Genomic DNA, 18,355 nt, shown 5'->3' on the forward strand with positions numbered 1-18,355 from the left:
ACACAGCTCAATCATGGATGTAATAAATAGATAAGGTTTTGTTTGAAGAATGTGTGTTCAGCACTACATGATGTACAATAGTGGGATTGATTCTAATATCCCAACACTATTGACATTAACATTATATAACATAGTGGCGTTTAAAGGCCATTATTTTTTGTTGGCTTGTTCAACCAATTAAGAAAAACCTTGTATGTAAATACCGGGAAGTCTGTATACCAATCAGAGTCATTGGGCAAATGAAGAGGTTGTGCTTGTGAATATAAAAGTCCAGAGAGAAATTCTGCAAATCAGGAGGGATTATTCAGTATTGCTAAATTCCCTTGCTAATCTGTAGTGAGTAGTAGATGAAGAAATGGGAGAAAAACATGCCGTGCTTAATCAAGGAGAAGAAAATGAAATGGTGAGCAAACAGTTCATTCTTTGTATGTGTAAGATGTACGAGATAGGGATCATTTCTATGGAACTTTTTTATGTTATGAGAGTTTGCATTGCTACCACACAACATATTCTGAACCGCATAGCTGATAAACAGTTATAATCAGCTTTACAAAGCATACAAGAGCTACCTGCTATTACAATAATATACCTGTTATGTAATATGTGAAGATTGCAAATGTTCTGTAATGTTAGATGTTCTGTTCCTCATATTGTATTTTGTTAATCCTATTTATTTTGTTCCTAAAATAATTTTTAACTGGATTTTTAACTCTTTCCCATACTCATGTACATGTTGTAATTGCATTTAGTAATTTAATTAGATTTACAAGTCACCTAATTTACTAAATAAAACAGATTAATGGTTTATCACTTATTTTATACATAGAATGTAGATACACTAATTATTCCATTTGGTATTTGTTGCCAACTTCAGTGTTTGGGTTGTTTGGTCTTCTTATTGATTTTAAAATTTGTCCTACTAGTTTATGGGGAATATAAAAGTAGTAGTGAGACGTCATCTGCAAATTCAGGCTATACTAAAACTAAAGAAAAGCATATTTAGATACTATACTAGTTCTATGAATGCACACATAATATATTATATAATATTTTGGAGCAAGAGACTATTATATACTTATGAAATCCTAATATTATGCAAAGGAAAAGAAAATAGTTTTTACTGCAATCAGAAAACAATGATCAGTTGCAAAATTGTCATGGTAATATTTACTTTATGTATGGTCTGGTATATTCCAGTTTTAGGCATGTAAAGTAAAATCTAAGTTCATTCATATTTAATTTACAGCACTGCTTCATATATATGCCCTTTATAAATAAAGTTTAACAAAAATAATAATAATTTAGGTTACATGCACATTAAGCTACATTCAATTTTAACCTAAGTGCCTTTTTAGGAGAACCAAGGTTTGGGTCTGAATTGGACACTGGGTTTTCATCTTAAGGGTAAATAGAATAATAAAATGTTATGATCCAAAAAGGGGCATCTGTCATTTCATTACAGGTTGCTGTGTTAATTGAACAGCAGGACTGGATACAATGGCATGCATACCTACACAGCACAAAATGCATTCTGAACATGTCGGGTTAAGCTATGTAGATATGTGTATTTCTGTTATAGGGGTGAATACATTATCAATAGAGGCCACCCCTAACTGACAGCCATTGTTGTGGCCTCTCACACTGACATCTGCCATTATGAATTCCCTTTGTATGAGTGCCCAAACCTGTCCAGAGACTGCCCCCTGCCAGAGTGACTTCTCCTGTAAAATATAAAAGGCATTACAACGAATGGGGTTCTGGGCATAAAGTATGACGAAACAGTAAAGACAGTGTTGATAAAAGTAAGATGAAAAAATAGAAAAATGTATGGCCTTCAGTGTACATTTTAATAACGTACAATGAAAGTCAAATTTTTTTTTAGCTTTGTACCTTTTTTTTAGCTTTGTACCTGCTGCAGAGATTTATTCTATCTCTTTGTTTCAATGCCCTTTGCCACAGTACAAAATGTGCCACGGTACAAAAAGTGATGTAAAATTGTACAGTCATCAGTAAAACAGAAGGTGAGGGAAAGGTTCCTATTGGGACACCTGTTCTGTTGAGAGATGGATTTTATCCTTGCAAATACATTTTCTAATTTTTGTTGTGTTTTTGGAGAAAGGAAGAGATGGCAATGATTAAAAATGTAAATAAATTTAAGCACTGTTATACACCTAAACATACTTTATCATCTTCTATAAATCATACTTGATTTTTATTTTCAATTTGCAGGAACTGCTTGGTTACAAATCAGAGAGGTGGCGGAGTGTCCTATGTTTCCTTGGTTATATTTTGTCATTGGGGTTCCTGAGGCTTGTCTTTTACTGGAAGCCAGAGTTGGATGTATGGTGCCATTGTGTCCCATGTAGTTTAGCAAAAGCTGATGTTGTTTTGCTTAGAAGTACTGTAAGTATAATTTATATGTCCTTTGATCCTGTCTGTAAATCTAAAGCATAGCATAGTCATACTTACAAACAATACTTGTTAGGAATATAGGCAAAGTGATTTTGTAAAGCTTCACTAATAATCAAAAATAGAGGTCATCAGGTGCCTTCACATACCATCAAGTTGTAGAATACAAATAACTGTGCCTATGAGAATGAATGGCAGTGAGTAGATGCTGGTTCTTTAAGATTTAGCACTGCGGTGCAAGTGACTGAGTAAAGTGCCAGCCACCATTAGCTGCATAGGATTGATTGATCCTGCGGTAGGTCTGAACCTGCTCTAAAAATGTATACACAAAAAAGCAACTAAAATAACATTTTATCCATCAGTAACCCTGTAAAATATACCTAACACCATCTTTAATTTGCATCTGAATGATGTTCTAGCTTCTGACTTTCTGCAGTTTGTGCAAAGTCACACAAGTTTGAGTACGGTCCAGCTGAATCTGGCTGGTTTCCCTCTTGAGGGAACATTTAAGGACATCAATGGGGCTTTATTGACAAATGTTAAAGTATGGGATTATCAATTGTTGACTGTGTGTTGACTGTGCAGGTTTTTCAACAGCACACATGGAAGCATAACTTTGCCTTGTTTCAATTATCAAAGCCTTATTAATATAAAATTTAAAGGTACAGAAAGGGAACTCGTTTTTAGCTAGATGTAACTACCATTTACTAAATTGTTATAAAATTGTACAATTAGCATTTGTCATTTCCTAATAGAGTCTAGTAGCTGCAACGTGTTTACTACACCTGATAACAAGAAAGAACACTAAAGATGTATAGCATATAGTAGGGCATAATTAAGCACTCAAAGTCTCTATATTCAAGCAAAACTGCTGCTGGATTTAAACAGTTTTATGAATATCTTACAATGTAACCATGTAATAACAAACTGTCTAATAAAGATAGGGACATCAGTCTACAGTTTACATTTGTGCTGAGATTATTAAAGTGTATCTAAACACCCAAAAAAAAAAATAATATATTATAGCTCATTTAGTAGCTACACTTGTTTCACTTTACTTTATTTACAACTAGCGATTTTGGGATTAAGATACTTCTTTTCTCAGTTGCTTTTGGAAAAGTTCACTCACTGCATTGTATGTATGGAGCGGCAGCAGTAATACCTTAGGCCAGGGTTTCTCAACCTTTTTAGCATGGGGTACCCTTGGAAATAACTCATGTTTTCAGCGAAACCCTGCTAATAACACTATATCTACAGTTCACATTATATTAGTGTGATGGTTATTAATGTAGAAATGTAAGAGTTCCTCTTACATTTCTGGCCAGTAGAAGAATGCCACACTCACAAATAGCAAACGTACCATTGGTGTCAGTGGAAAATGACCTAAAAGGCACAAACTGCTCATTGCTCAGGGAATCCCTAGTAACTACTGGAAGAACCCCTGGGTTTCATGGTGCCTAGTTAAGAAACAACTCCTTAGGCTGATCTTTTGCTTTAGACTACAACTAAACTAACTGATCCATGTAAAGGGGTAATAATCTATCAATTATTTACTGATAAAAAAATTGTTTTACCTGTTTAATATGTGCCAAGTGCAATAAATAAAATAGTTTTAAAAGAATATGATATTATTTTTTTCAGGTATATTCACCAGTGGAAATGTTATGTAAGATTTTGAAATTCTTGAAATTTGTTTGTAACATTTGGAATTGCCTAGGATAACCATGTAGATGCAGTGTCAGAGAATAAACATGAGGCAGGGGATAAATACAAATTTACATTATATCAAGCTTTGTAAGATACTACCAACAGTCATTGTCTCATCTAAAGCTCTTACCTTGTGGCGAGTAGCAGTCAGATAGTAAATCATAGAATCATTTTGTGAGATATGAACTATATAACAGAAGCAGATCTTGATGCTTGTAACTGTATAACCATTGTCCACTCTCTACAGAATGATCTTAAACAATACATTAAAAAGCGGGTGATTGTGATCCAACCTACAGGAGAAAAAATGTGGCATCAGCTTATACAAGATGAAAATTCACTTGCAAGTAGATCAGTAATGAAACCAGAGGGAAAGGTAAATGTGCAGTTGCAAAAGATAAGTCAATCAAAACCTTTAGATGGGTAGAGGGTTTTTGTTTTTGGCTCAATTATCCATGGTGGGACCTGCCTGGTAGGCTTCTAATACATTCTCATAAAGACTGTACTTTTTTCAGGGACTTGTTAATGACTTATGTTTGAAATGCCCATTTGTTTCAAGGGGCCTGTACATGCCAGATATTTTTTTTTCCTCCTGAGCTGCAAACACTGTGCAGAATGCATTGTTTGGACAGTGTTAAAATGCTCATAAACCAACAGTGCTTAAAAACATCTATAAACAATTCTAAATGCTCAAAACACACTGATCAAAATGGATTGAGAACTGTGTTGTATAGCTGTTTTCTTGAATTTGCAAGTGTTTATGGGCATTTCTGGGTGTTGATTGGCAATTTTTTTGGCATTTATTGATGCTTTCTCCTATTTTACCTTTTCTCTGCCATATATATTAGTTCAAAATGCATTTAAAAAATGCTTAAGAATTCATACAAAAGCTATATTTGCATTTATAAGCATTTTAGATAATATCAGTGTAGTCCTAGCCCTTATTGCTTTGTCTGTAATGGTAAATAGTTGAAATGTTCATCAAGTACAGTAGAAATTTAAAGATACTGAGTGAATTTTGGGTGGCTGGACCTGAGAAAACAGGTGTCATACAGTACACCTCATTCTTTCAGATATCTGTGGTTTATTTAAGGAATAAATGGATTTACTAACAATAGGTATACATAATAAATGTATTGTATTATTATTAAGGTAATATATTTTTTGTAAGACCTGCAATCAGGTATATTTTTATTTTCAAAATGCACATAACATTAATTATTGTGTAATTCATTATCCTTTTACAGGTACGATATTTAGAGGTTCAAAAAATACGTTATGTTTGGATACCTTCTCTAAACATGTTTAAGAAGATTGGGTAAGTTGAATGAAATATTACAAAATGAAGATGAAATCCATGTAATCTAATATATATATATATATATAAGTGAATTCTTACTGTATGGTATTCTAATTGCAGCATCTTGGATGAATCTCTTTCCTGTGCAGATATTCACTCAAAATATGGCTATGGTTTGAGCAAAGAAGAACAAGATATAAGGTATTTTTGACTTGGTTAATATTGTGAACCAAGACAGATGTATTATTCTACTTTGACAGACTTTCTGGGTTGTTCTACTCGATTTGTTCTGCTTAATTGTATTGACTTTTTTTCAGTTAATACTAACAGAACTACCACCGAAGCTTTTGTTACACATATTTTTCTTCATATTCAGTGATTAAATAAATACGGTAATCAAATTGAGAAGTGACCATTGTACCTCACTGGGAAAGCTGTACATCTGGTTCTAAGGCTACAAATAAACTTAGACAAGTATATCTTCTAAGTGTAAGAGGTTTAATGGAGGTATCTAATATTTTGTGTAAAATGTTTTGGAAACTGCTGATCTCTAACCTGCAGAACATATCCCTAGTTTAATGTTTTGCTGGATTTTATTAGATTCAACTCTTCAGTCTAGGCCACTAGACTAACTTGGTCCAGGTCTAAGCCTTTGTTAGATAGGAGAAATCCAGCTTTATTTCTGTGCTCACACATTAATATTTTAAAACATTTATATTTCTATAAAGAGTTTAAGAGAAGCTTTTGATAGAACAAGATGGTTAAAATAAAATGTATATTTTGGTTGTATTTTGCCAGACGACAAATCTGTGGATTAAACACAATTACAGTGAAGGTCATTCCAATCTGGAAACTACTTTTCAAAGAGGTAGGATGTTAGTACCTATTAAATGCTAAATGTCCTTGAAAATGCCATATTAATACAGATATAAGATATAGATATAAATATATATATATATCTATATAAATTAAGTATCTTGTGAGCAAAACTACACAGTACAGTGATAGCTGCATACCTAAGTACGCAAGCGTCATATACAGAATTGGATTAGGGCTCCTCAAATCACTTTGTGCTAGGGACAATTACAAATTAACAGAACTGATGAGTGTATTTTGGTTTCCTTCTAATAAAATGTGTGTGGTGAACATTGTCAGAGGAGGTATGTATTCAGTAAGATAGAATAGATGTTCACCACTGTCACCAGGTGTAGAGATACATTTAGAGGGATGGACAACAGAACATGTGAGTGTAAACATTCTTCCTTTGCTTGCTGTTTTTTATTTATTTATTTGTATTGAAAGAACATTTTAAATTTAAATTCCAATAGAAGTTCACGTTAAATGAGCTAAATACATACATATTAGTATGACAGTCATTTTAAGATTAACTTGAACATGTTTGAAAAGTCACATAGCCAAGATCACACAAAGTTTTCATCTTTTGCTCATCTGATGCTGTATGTATCTGTTCCCTTTTCAATCACATAATTACTCAATCTGAACTTTAGATCCAAAAAGAAAACAGTGCAAACAAACAAAACATTACTCTGATCAATTCTTATTTGCAAACATTAGGTCATGCTCGGCCAAGGGAAGGCCTATAATTTTAATTTACTTTATTATAATACATTCATGAAAAATATGCTTGTGGGAATCTGAGTAATATTTTCAATTACCATTATCTGAATATTGGAAACAAATGAAACAATTTGTGTTATTAATTGTGACAGTCATGTGACCACAAAATATGCGAGTAAGACTTGTTGCTTTGACTTACAAATGCACAGTTTGCAGAGGACAAATTGATCTTTTAGAGACCATGCAGTGCAAATAGCCATTGAATTTTAATCTGCCAAGAAAAGAAGTATTACATTCTACAAAAGAGCACATTGTTAGAACATTTTCTGAAAAAGAAAAGCATGAATACTGTCAGTTATAAGCCAGTTTTAATAAATGTATGCAGTAGAAGCTATTGTTAAAATTTAAGTCCCTGCATCATAACTTTTTTATTTATATTTTCTGCTACATCAACTGTGCAACAAGCATTAAAGCGGAACAACATTTTTGTTGAAGGGAGTTAGCTTTTGTTATAATTAGGAAGTATGCATTCTGATAATGGTGGACACTTTTTGTAGGTGTCCAGGAACCTGTCATTGCTAAATCCCCTTAAGCTGCCATCTTTAGTGTAGATTCTTCCAGAACAATGGCAATCCTCTTTGGGCATTGATGACAAACCTGGAATTAATCTGGTCCAGGAATGAAAACATTTGCCAAAAAATAGCAAATGACCATGAAATCCATTCCAGGTTTGCTGGATCACCCAGTTTCACTGATGAACATGTATCCTCTCCAGCCTTGGAGAGATTTAATAAATCACGCTCATTGCTCCTGGCATCTGGGTGTTTTTGCAGCAGTGCTGCATATTGACCCAGTCTCCAAACCACATGGTGCATGTACAGTGCAGTGTAAACAAACAAGAAAAAGTAATCAGGATCCAGTAAAAAAGAGCAAAATAAAATTTGTTTATTGGTTCTGCCAAAGCTTTTTTTTCTGCTTTACATTTTATTTTCTATTTTTCTGTATAAAAAAAAAATCTGAAGCCAAAACCAAGTTCTTTGAATTTCATCTGTAAAAATAGGTCTTTTCGCTGAAATAAAGAAAAACCCCTAATTTGTGTTCCATACCGGTGGCTCTTTCCAAGTGAATACTACTTTTTGCATTCTTCTTCTTGTAGCCAGGAGGCACTCCCAACTGGGACTTAAACCAAAAGTATCTGTGGGGATTATTTTCAGTGGACTAAGAGCCTGATTTAATTTAACTCTCCAAGACAGGAAAATATAGGATATCATTGGTGAACCTGGGTGATCCAGCAAACTTGGATCACCCAGGTTCTCCTTGTTTTGTATGTGTTTATCTTAGTGTGTTTTAGCTTGTTTCATAACTTTTGTTTTTTTTTTGTTTTCATGTGTTTTGCATACCATTGTTTTAATTATTTTATTTGACTTTTTTCACTGAAAAGAAACTAAGGAAAAACATAAATAAATAAAGTTGTGATGCTAATAAGTGAGCCCTTTTTTTGCTCAGGGATAGATCCTGGTAAAACAATTTTCCCTAATCTACAGTGTCTGATGTTGGTTGTGGAAGAGAGACTTTTGTGGTCAGCTGTACATAATTACGGTTAATGGTTTGCTGGATAACAATTATAGTTACTGACTAATAACTATGACTATGACTAATGAAAATGTTATACTGAACAATCATGTCAAAATGTGTTACTCTTTTACTAGATGTTCATAAAGAACATTATTAGCTGTGCTAATAAAACTGTGCTAATTATTTACGTTTTGTCTTTTGCAGGTTTTCAACCCATTTTATGTTTTTCAAGCCTACTCTTTAAGTATATGGATTGCTACATCATACATTGAATATAGCTTAGCTATTATTTTTATGTCTTTTATGTCCATTTCTGCAACTGTATACAATCTGAGAAAGGTAAGTATGTTCGTTTGTATTCAGTTCTGTGTTTCTTTTTTATTAAACAATAGAAATATTCATATTAACCATACTTTTCATCTCTGGTTTTTCGTTTAGCAATCCGTCAAACTACACAAAATGTCTGCATCAAATAACAGCATTATGGTCACAGTGCTTCACAAAAATGGAGGTAACAGTAATACAAGCAGAGATATTTAGGATTACATACCATCCAGGTCACTGTTTCTATATACCACAGGAGTAAAATGTAGACAGATGTCCCACTTATAATTAAAGCAAAACTATGGTCAAAATGGCCCTTGTGTTTCCTTAGACTCTTCACACCATTTTTACTTACAGGAACAGTACCTTGGGTTTGGCAATGAAAAATTGTTTTTATCTGACACTGGAGATGAAAATTGTCTATAAATACCATCTGAGTGGCCTCTGGTACTGCTATTCTTTTACCTTAAAATCTGATATGTGGGGTGACAAGTGGCTGAAATTAAATCAATTTTCGGAAACTGCACTAATTGCATTTAAAAATAGAAGTTCCACTTTCGTTTTGGTTTGTTCAACTTTTTTTGACCAATTTCATGACTTTTTTTTCCAGAAATCGAAGAAATGCAGTGCCAGTCTTTAGTTCCTGGAGATGTTATTATATTGGCTGGTAATAAACTTTTTCTGCCATGTGATGCCATATTATTAAATGGTGGATGCACTGTGAATGAAGCAATGTTGACAGGTAGGAATTAATAAAAATAATTCTAATATATAATATTAATATTTATAATTTTTCCCAGGTTTGCTGGATCACCCAGCTTCACTTATGAAAGTGTTTCCTCTCCAGCCTTGGAGAGCTTTAATAAATCAGGTCCAAAAATGTGGCATAGGAAGTTGCATTGCCTAAACATTATGTATATTTGGCTGCACAATTCGGATTTGTCCTTAACAACTTATTCCAATAAGACAGCATTTGCCCTCTCTGAGAAGTACATCACAGATTCACAATACATATATTCAAAGTGTGACCTTGAATGTCAATATATTTCATTGATTTGTATCCTCTCTTATATTTAGGAGAAAGTATTCCAGTGATGAAAACCCCTCTTCCAAATATCGACAACTCCATTCCATGGATGGCACACAGCGGTGATGACTATAAGAGACATGTGCTGTTTTGTGGAACTGAAGTGATCCAAACAAAGGGAAATGAAAAAGAACTTGTTAAAGCTGTTGTCCTACAAACTGGTGTGCTATATATAAGCTATTCATTTGCATTGCTCTTATTAGTTGTTTAATCTTCATAAAAGTACTACATTTTAAGGCTTTCCTCTTTTTCTTGACACTTCTGCTATACCATGACCGTGTCAAAGGCTGGTTGACAGGGGCATCTGAGAGTATGAAACAAAATAGATAAAGTTTTCTTTTATTAAACTAGTCTGAGTAGCAATTGCCCTTTGTGGCCAGTATCGCTGCCTAAATTGAAGAACAATGTGATGAGAATGCAGTTAGGCCATTGTTTCTCAACCTTTTTCACATGTGTTATTTTCACCCTTTAAATACCTTTTGGGTCTTTGGGGACCCCCTTCTATAATTACTATATACACATCTTACCGTGGGTCTGATTTATTAAAGCTCTTCAAGACTGAAAAGGTATACTTTCATAGCCTAGGTGATCCAAGCAATCCTGGAATGGATTTGGTCCAGGATTAAAAACATTTGTTAACAAATAGCAAATTAAAGAAATCCATTGAAGGTTTGCTGGATTACCCAGGTATACAAATGAAAGTGGATCTTCACCAGCCTTGGAGAGTTTTAATAAATCTGGCCCAGTAGATCAGTGATGGTCAGAAAGACATTCCTATGTGCAAATAGATACTGAGATTTGCATATGCATTTGTAACTAGCAAATGTGTCTGGGAAAGCTGAATTTAAGACCCAGTTGTGTACTTCCATCAGCTGATTCCAGAACTTTTAAAACTGCGGTTGTAGCTTTAATATTTAAGTACTAATGGTAAAATGTTTTTTAGGGTTTAATACAGCGAAAGGAGATCTTGTAAGATTCATTCTCTACAACAAGCCAATTAATGTGAAGCTGCACAGAGAAGCCCTCAGGTTTCTATCTGTACTTGGGGTTATGGCTATATGTGCAGTTATCTATACAGCAATTGTTTTTTCAAAAAATGGGGTATGTATGCAGTTTTAATTTATTTTAGTAATAGTAATTACTAGTAATAGTAATAGTTGCAATAGTTGTTTTTTTTGGATAGAAATTATCATGAATATATGTAAGAGTCAAATCACTTGCAAAACAATACTGTTTCTTCATGTTGTATTAGTAACAAAATATTTTCAGAACATGCAATTAAAAGCATTGAAATAATGAAATTTATAGGATACATATATTAGTGTTATTGTGTGCTAGTTTTTTTGTTACTTTTAGTAGCCTTATCGAGAGCTAGCATCATAGGACATTAGGCAGGCAGAACACCATTGGCTTTATTATCTCTCTAGAACTCCAAACCTCCTAGGCATTAGGGGCTATACATTTTAAAACCAAATTTTTCACCAAGCATACACAATATAGTCTGTTAGCAAAAAAATTATCACATTTTTTGGGCAAATAGCTGAAAAAAAGAAATTCTTTTTATTAATGTTTCACTTATGTGAGATATTTTGTAAGTAATATGTTTTGTGTGGCAATTCTGCGATCAAGTGGTTTGGGTGCAACCAGAGTTTATGTAGAGGCACCCATTAGTCTAAAGCAATTCTTCCATACTAACCCAAAGAGGTTGCAAATAGGGAAGTCATTACACTGGGAGTATATCATAGCCAACTATGATTGTATAATTACATTTTCACTCAAGGTTCACCTATTTTTTTCTATCTGAAATTGAGAGTAATAGAAAGATTTTACATACATAAAAAAAAACATTACCATAGTTAAACTGTTTTCCTCATTGTTTTTTTTTACAGGCCAGTGTACATGATGTAGTATTGATGTCATTATTGATGCTTACAGCAGCTGTAAATGCTGCCCTACCGGCCACCATTACACTGGGTCTTCTTTATGGACAAACAAGACTAAAGAAACTGGGTATATTCTGCATCAGTCCACAAAGGATTAATTTGGCTGGGCAATTAAATCTTGTATGTTTTGACAAAGTAAGTTTAATCTTATTGAATGGTTTGCATTCCATAAATGTTTTCCATGATCACTGCATGGTGAAAGGAAAATGCAGCATAATGCATCACACTGGTGAGCTACTTAAATCTGTGACCACCAGCAGATTTGTTAAATGCTCCTGTATATCTACTACTTTTACAGCACAACCTGTGTCTTTGCCAGATGACTAATCCCTTTAAATATCTCTTAAAGTCATATCCTTTTCTTGTAATTACAGTAACCACTGTTATGCAACGTGTTACAACGTACATCTAAAATACATTCCTATGAATGATGAATGAGTATTCCCCGACATAAATAGTTTTCGGTATACCTTAAAATATTTCTTCTGGTTATTATTATTTTATCACCTATTTTAAAGGTATACATTTATCTTAATTATCCAATGTTGTGAAAATATTTTCTTCATCATCTCTTTAGGAACCTAACAGGGGCCAATGGACAGGGGCTAGGGGCAAAAGGGACCCTTCAGTGAAACAAAGAGCCAAAATAACAAACACTGAGCAATATTGAAATAACTTTGTTGAAAACCATTTGTATAATGAAAATGAATATGTTTATTATAATTTATTTTAGACAGGCACTTTAACAGAAGATATTTTAGATCTCTATGCCGTTCTTCCTTGTGATAACAGTAGGTAAGTTTCAGTCAACCAGTGAGAAATATGCACTAATACACCACAGTAAATATAAATAAGATCACAAGGAATATCACAAAAACATTATTTCCACTTACATAGAATTAGGTTCCATAGCATGCAACACCCTAAAGCTCTGCTTCTACTATGTCATACATAAAAGTCTTTGTGTCTTTGGGATTTCCAATGGGTTTCTTTTTCTCTTCAAATACTACTTGCTTCAATTTTCAATCCTGGAATTATACACTTGCAATGATTATAATAAATCAATCAAAACAATTCAATTATAAGACTTCAAATAACAAATTAAACTAATCTTTTAATGAAAGTCCACTTACAGATCTATATATTGATAGATAACTTAACCAGGTCCACCTATCCTCTGTGATTTATCTTCTAGCTTTTAACTTATCTTATCTCCCTAATTGATAAAACAAGCCTACACAAACATAATATTTATTGTATAGATAAATGCTGCAAGCATGTGTCACCTTGGTCTTTTAATTTTTTTGAAAGAGTGAAAATTCACCTTGCCATAGGTCCAGCCTTTTTTCCTATGCACCTTGACCCCTTACTTTTCTGGATAAATTTGTGTACTTCAATACTGTATATTTTCTAGATTTTAATTTTAGAAATTACCAGTGAAAACTTAGGGAATCTATTCCTAACTATGGGTTAACCGAAATGTATCTTCATTTACCATTTTATATATATATATTTGTGTTCTACAGACTGTTATGTTTTAAATTTCTCTCTGTATTTTCTGTACATCTCTATAACTCTATATTTTCTGTACATCTTTGCAGATTCCAGGAAATAATTTTGCTCAACAGCTCCAATATTCTACCCTGGAGCCTAGTACTTCAGGCCATGGCTAGCTGCCACTCCCTAATCAAAATAGATGGGAAATTAAATGGAGATCCACTGGATTTGAAGATGTTTGAAGGAACAGGATGGGTACATTATTTTCCTATATTACATCAGCCTTAGGCTGGTTATTATTACTGGGGTAAAATGTAGTAATCCGGTTAAGACACTAGCTAAAATCATGTTATCTTCTTAATAGGATAATGTTCTTTTAAGGATAACATTACTCACGACAATATGCTTATCTGTAATCTCTGTAAAAGTGTTATGAAATCAATTCAATATATGAGTATTGTGAAATGTAGGGGTTATTTTAGGTATAACATATTCCTAATACTATTTATTTGTTTAAATGTTGGAACAGGAACTTCAAGACTATGAAGCTAAAATGGTAGAGGCTGGGGCCCCTATTGATTGCACAATAGCAAGACCTGGATCTGGAGCAGGAAAGGCAAGTCACTTTTTCCATTCCTCCAATTTAGAAAATACGAGACAACATACATCTACCATACAATTGTAATACAGTCTTTGGAAATGTAGAAAGCTTATATATTGGCAACAGGAGTCAGTATTAGGCATTCATTTTGACAATAAATGATAAATAACATCTATTTATTTTACATGTATACTTACAAAGATGATTTTTTTTCTGTGGGACTCTTCTGGCACATGATCACTTCAAAACCATTTCATAAAAATAATATATTTACTTAAGCAGTCATTAAAAACATTCATCCATCTCAAATTATAGTTATATGTCATGTAATACACAAGTTAACAATATGAAGATTTGTTATTAGTCACAATAATTGTTCACGCTTTATGGCTCATTACCAAGAAAACAGGGGACAATTCTGCCCATTTTGCAGGTAAATGTAATGCTTCATCTTGAGAGGTGGGCATTTTATGCTCATAAAAGAGATATATATTTCCAGCAAAGTCAGTTCTCCCCAGCCACCCCAGTACATTTATCAGCAAATGAAATTTTCCTGAAAACCAAGAATCTCAAATGAGAATGGTCTAGTACAGTGGTAGCCAACCTTTTCGGACCAGGAAACAACTAAATTTGCTGGCTCCAGTTGTCACTTAAAGGAGCGAACAAATTTATTCATGATTCCAGAACCTGCCTACTCTCCAATCGCAGATCTGAGCTTGCGATGGGAGAGTGAACGTGTTGTGTCTCCCTGAGCCTGGGATCTGTACAGAGGACGTGGTTCGCGTCTCTGGTCGGTGCGTCCCACTGCTCGGGATGCACCAGCCAGAGCCGTGGACCAACAAAATTTTCTCACGGATCACTGGCTGGTGACCACTGGTCTAGTATAAAAAATTAATTTTATAATCTACTGATATATCATAGCGCTACTGTACACAGTGATGTTGCTTGCTCCTGGATAATGGAATTGAATATCAAGAATATCCACAAGGACTTAAAAAGTAATATTTATTCCTCCCATATCCATCCAAAACATAAAAAGCAGTTTGGTTGCTTCTGTGCTGTAAATGCTTTAAAGTTTTTATGTCTATCTATGATGTTGGTGTGTTACAATTAACGATAAAAAACACTTAGTTTCCAGTAAGAATAGTAAGTAACAGAATTCTTGTTTTCATTTAGGTGCCTGTGGAAGGAATCATCATCTTACATCAGTTTCCTTTCTCCTCCAGTGTGCAGAGAATGTCGGTGATCACTCAGGTTATGGGAGAGAGCAACCTGACAGTGTTTATGAAAGGAGCCCCAGAAATGGTTATTCGTCACTGTAAACCTGACACAGGTTAATAATGTATTGCACTGGGTAAAATGTTGATAAAAATAACAATTAAAGGTTCAGTCATTACTAATATAGTGGTTTAGGTATAAGTGGAATGTGGATGTGGAGTTTTTTTCTCTTAGCATATACTACCAAATAAAATACAGTTTTAGAATAGCTGTTTTGTTTTTAAATCACATAGAGAAAAACATCCACACTCACAAAGGGGGTGAACATGAGAATTTAAAATGAACACATATTTACCTCACTAAACCAAGTGGAGAATTACTTTGTTAAATCTGCAGTCCCAATTTTTTAGTAAATTAATTCTAAAGAATAATAGGATGCAGTCACATTTTTAGTAATTAGGTTTAATGTGTAGGTATAGAAAAAGATCATGTAATTAAGTGTTTTTGTAAGCTTAGTAAGGCTGGGTCTACACCAGGGGTGGGCAAACTATTTTAGTCAGGGGCCCAATCTGAAAAAAAATTTGCCAGAGGGGCCGGGTCGATGGTGGAGTGGGTGGGGTTAATCCATCATGATGCCACTGAATGTGATGTCATGATGGAATAGCCCCGCCCACTCCCCCATCGCAGATCTGAGCCTGTGATAGGAGAGTGGGCGGGTTGTGTGCAGTGACAGCCCTCCCACTCTTCTATTGCAAGCTCAGAGCCTGTGATGGGATAGTGGGTGGGTCGTGTGCAGGGACACAACCCGCCCAGTGGGTGGGCTGTGTCACTGCACACAACCTGCCCACTCTCCCATCGCATGCTCAGTTCCGCCGCTCTGCCCGGCGCCCCCCCTCCCGGTGGGGTCCTTTTCCTGACCCTGACCATGTGTTTTTTAAAAAAGCTTGCCTTTAAAACGCTAAAAAAATGTCTACAAATGCCTGTGACGTGTTTTACCACAAATTGCTGTGATGTTACACAAGCCTGTATAAACGTTTTACTTTTATCCTTTTCAGGGAATGAGTACAGGGGTACAAAAAACCCCCTTACTCATTCCCTGAAAGGGTTAAAATATGTGTAAAAAACAGGACAAAGCTTTTATCTTAAAGTATTTTATTAAGCGTGTGTGTTTTTGTGTAATTAAGCTTTTTTTTTACAGGTTATCCCACACTGACAGGATTATTCCCACAGCTCCATTCATTCATGAGCACAGCCATGGGACTCCTCCTGACAGTTAGGGATCCCCGGGCACTAGAAGTTAAATGAGGACAAGGCTCCCCATTCACCTCTAGTGCTTTGTGATTGGCTGAGGTTTTCCTTTTCTCAGCCATTTAGCACTTGACTTGAATGGGGAGACTTGTCTCCATTCACCTGTAGTGCTTTGTGATTGGCTGAGAAAAGGGAAACCCCGATGACAGCTAAAGCATCATCAGGATTTCCCTTTCTTCAGCCAATCATGGAGCGCAGCGATCAGCGGAGCTGATTCTGATTACTCCCACAGCCCTAGCGGAATTGTAGTATGTCCTCTTTGATACAGAACACATGTCACAGTTCCTCTAGGGCTGCAGGAGTGATTGGCCGCTGCCCAATTGACTGAGGAAACAGAAATCCTGATAATGCTTGAGCTGTCATCAGGGTTTCACTTTTCTCAGCCAATCACAAAGCAGTAGAGGTGAATGAGGACAAGTCTCCCCATTCGAGTCTAGTGCTAAATGGCTGAGAAAAGGAAAACCCTTAGCCAATCACAAAGAACTAGAGGTGAATAGGGAGGCTTGTCCTCATTTAGCCACTAGTGCCCGGGGATCCCTCACTGTCAGGAGGAGTCCCACAGCTGTGCTGATGAATGAATGCAGCTGTTGGAATCATCCTGTCATTGTGGGATAACATGTAAAAAAAAAGTTTAATTACACAAAGCACACACATTCATTAAAATACTTAAAAAAAAAAAAGCCTTGTCCTATTTTTTACACATATTTTAACCCTTTCAGGGAATGCGTAAGGGGTTTTTTATGTACCCCTGTACTCATTCCCCAGGGTAGGGTGGTGGAGATCTGGGAGTCTCCTTATTAAAGGGGTTTTCCAGATTCCAAAGTCCTGCTAAAAACGCTTATAAAAGCCCCCATTGTTTTCAATGGAAGCTTTCATAAAAAGTTTAAAAATGCTTGTAAAAGCCTCCTTTGAAATCAATAGGAGCATTTTTAAGCACTTTCCCGCATTTTTGGCCATTTTCTCATGGTTATCCTGCGTTTTAATTTTTGCAAGCAATCTTATAGATAACGCTCATAAACGTGCCTCAAGGAAACATCCTGGTGTAGATTAGCCTATTGGAATGCATGGGAATTTCAAACATGGGCTTTTAAAGCTTCAGGTTAAACGCTGGGGAAAACATCCGTGTAGATTAAGCCTAAATGAGGTAAAGTGGTGCTCACTTTTTTATACCCCAGTCATGTGAAAGGGAAAAAAATCTATTTTTACGTTTCCCCTGCACATGCTTGTGTATTTAAAATGAGCACAAATGTATCTTAATTTCTAATCTTAGTGTTTACTTTGAAAAATTAATAATGTCTAGACTTTGGGTACATTAATCCCAAAATGCCTGCAATAAGAAGAACCAGACACACTTATTGCAGTGCTTTAACACCCCTGATATTTAGGTAAACCATTTGTGTAAACAGAGGATAGTAGAAGTGTAAATCTCTTTAATGAAAATCTGCCACTATTCTAAATGAACTGCCTGTCAAAAATGTTCCCAGGTCTGTGGAGGCAGTGATATGATCTGGGGTTCCTGTAGGGGCATTGTTATGATATGGGGTGCCTCTGGGGGCAGTGGTATATTCTAGGGTTGCTTCATCTAGCCAGGTCTAAGTTCAGCAATGTTATGTACCCAAATGTTGTTATGCCCTGATTTATTAAACCCATTTTTAGCAAATGCTTTCAATCCTGGACCAGGTCCATTGCAAGTTTGCTGGATCACTCAGGTTCAATGATGAAAGTATATCTTATCCTGCCTTGGAGAGCTTTAATTCATCAGGCCCATTATATCAATATTATCCATGGGTATTTGGGTGATGATACCT

At 35.0% G+C, this 18,355-nt stretch overlaps 1 protein-coding gene across 1 annotated transcript in view; it reads left to right on the forward strand.

The window, feature by feature from the left end:
• The first annotated feature begins 297 nt into the window (after window positions 1-297).
• The window catches only part of LOC140328540 (probable cation-transporting ATPase 13A4), a 38,031-nt gene continuing 19,973 nt past the window's right edge, over window positions 298-18,355 (forward strand). The window contains exons 1-16 of the mRNA XM_072408222.1: window positions 298-403; window positions 2,230-2,403; window positions 4,364-4,492; window positions 5,364-5,434; window positions 5,537-5,617; window positions 6,215-6,284; window positions 8,774-8,908; window positions 9,008-9,080; window positions 9,504-9,635; window positions 9,971-10,141; window positions 10,924-11,081; window positions 11,870-12,058; window positions 12,657-12,718; window positions 13,525-13,675; window positions 13,950-14,036; window positions 15,198-15,354. Of these exons, the coding sequence (XP_072264323.1) occupies window positions 356-403; window positions 2,230-2,403; window positions 4,364-4,492; window positions 5,364-5,434; window positions 5,537-5,617; window positions 6,215-6,284; window positions 8,774-8,908; window positions 9,008-9,080; window positions 9,504-9,635; window positions 9,971-10,141; window positions 10,924-11,081; window positions 11,870-12,058; window positions 12,657-12,718; window positions 13,525-13,675; window positions 13,950-14,036; window positions 15,198-15,354 (1,888 nt within the window). The 5' untranslated portion in view covers window positions 298-355. The remainder of the gene's footprint in view (window positions 404-2,229; window positions 2,404-4,363; window positions 4,493-5,363; window positions 5,435-5,536; window positions 5,618-6,214; window positions 6,285-8,773; window positions 8,909-9,007; window positions 9,081-9,503; window positions 9,636-9,970; window positions 10,142-10,923; window positions 11,082-11,869; window positions 12,059-12,656; window positions 12,719-13,524; window positions 13,676-13,949; window positions 14,037-15,197; window positions 15,355-18,355) is intronic.

Source organism: Pyxicephalus adspersus, chromosome 4, assembly GCF_032062135.1.
Source record: "Pyxicephalus adspersus chromosome 4, UCB_Pads_2.0, whole genome shotgun sequence".
Lineage (NCBI taxonomy): Eukaryota > Metazoa > Chordata > Amphibia > Anura > Pyxicephalidae > Pyxicephalus > Pyxicephalus adspersus.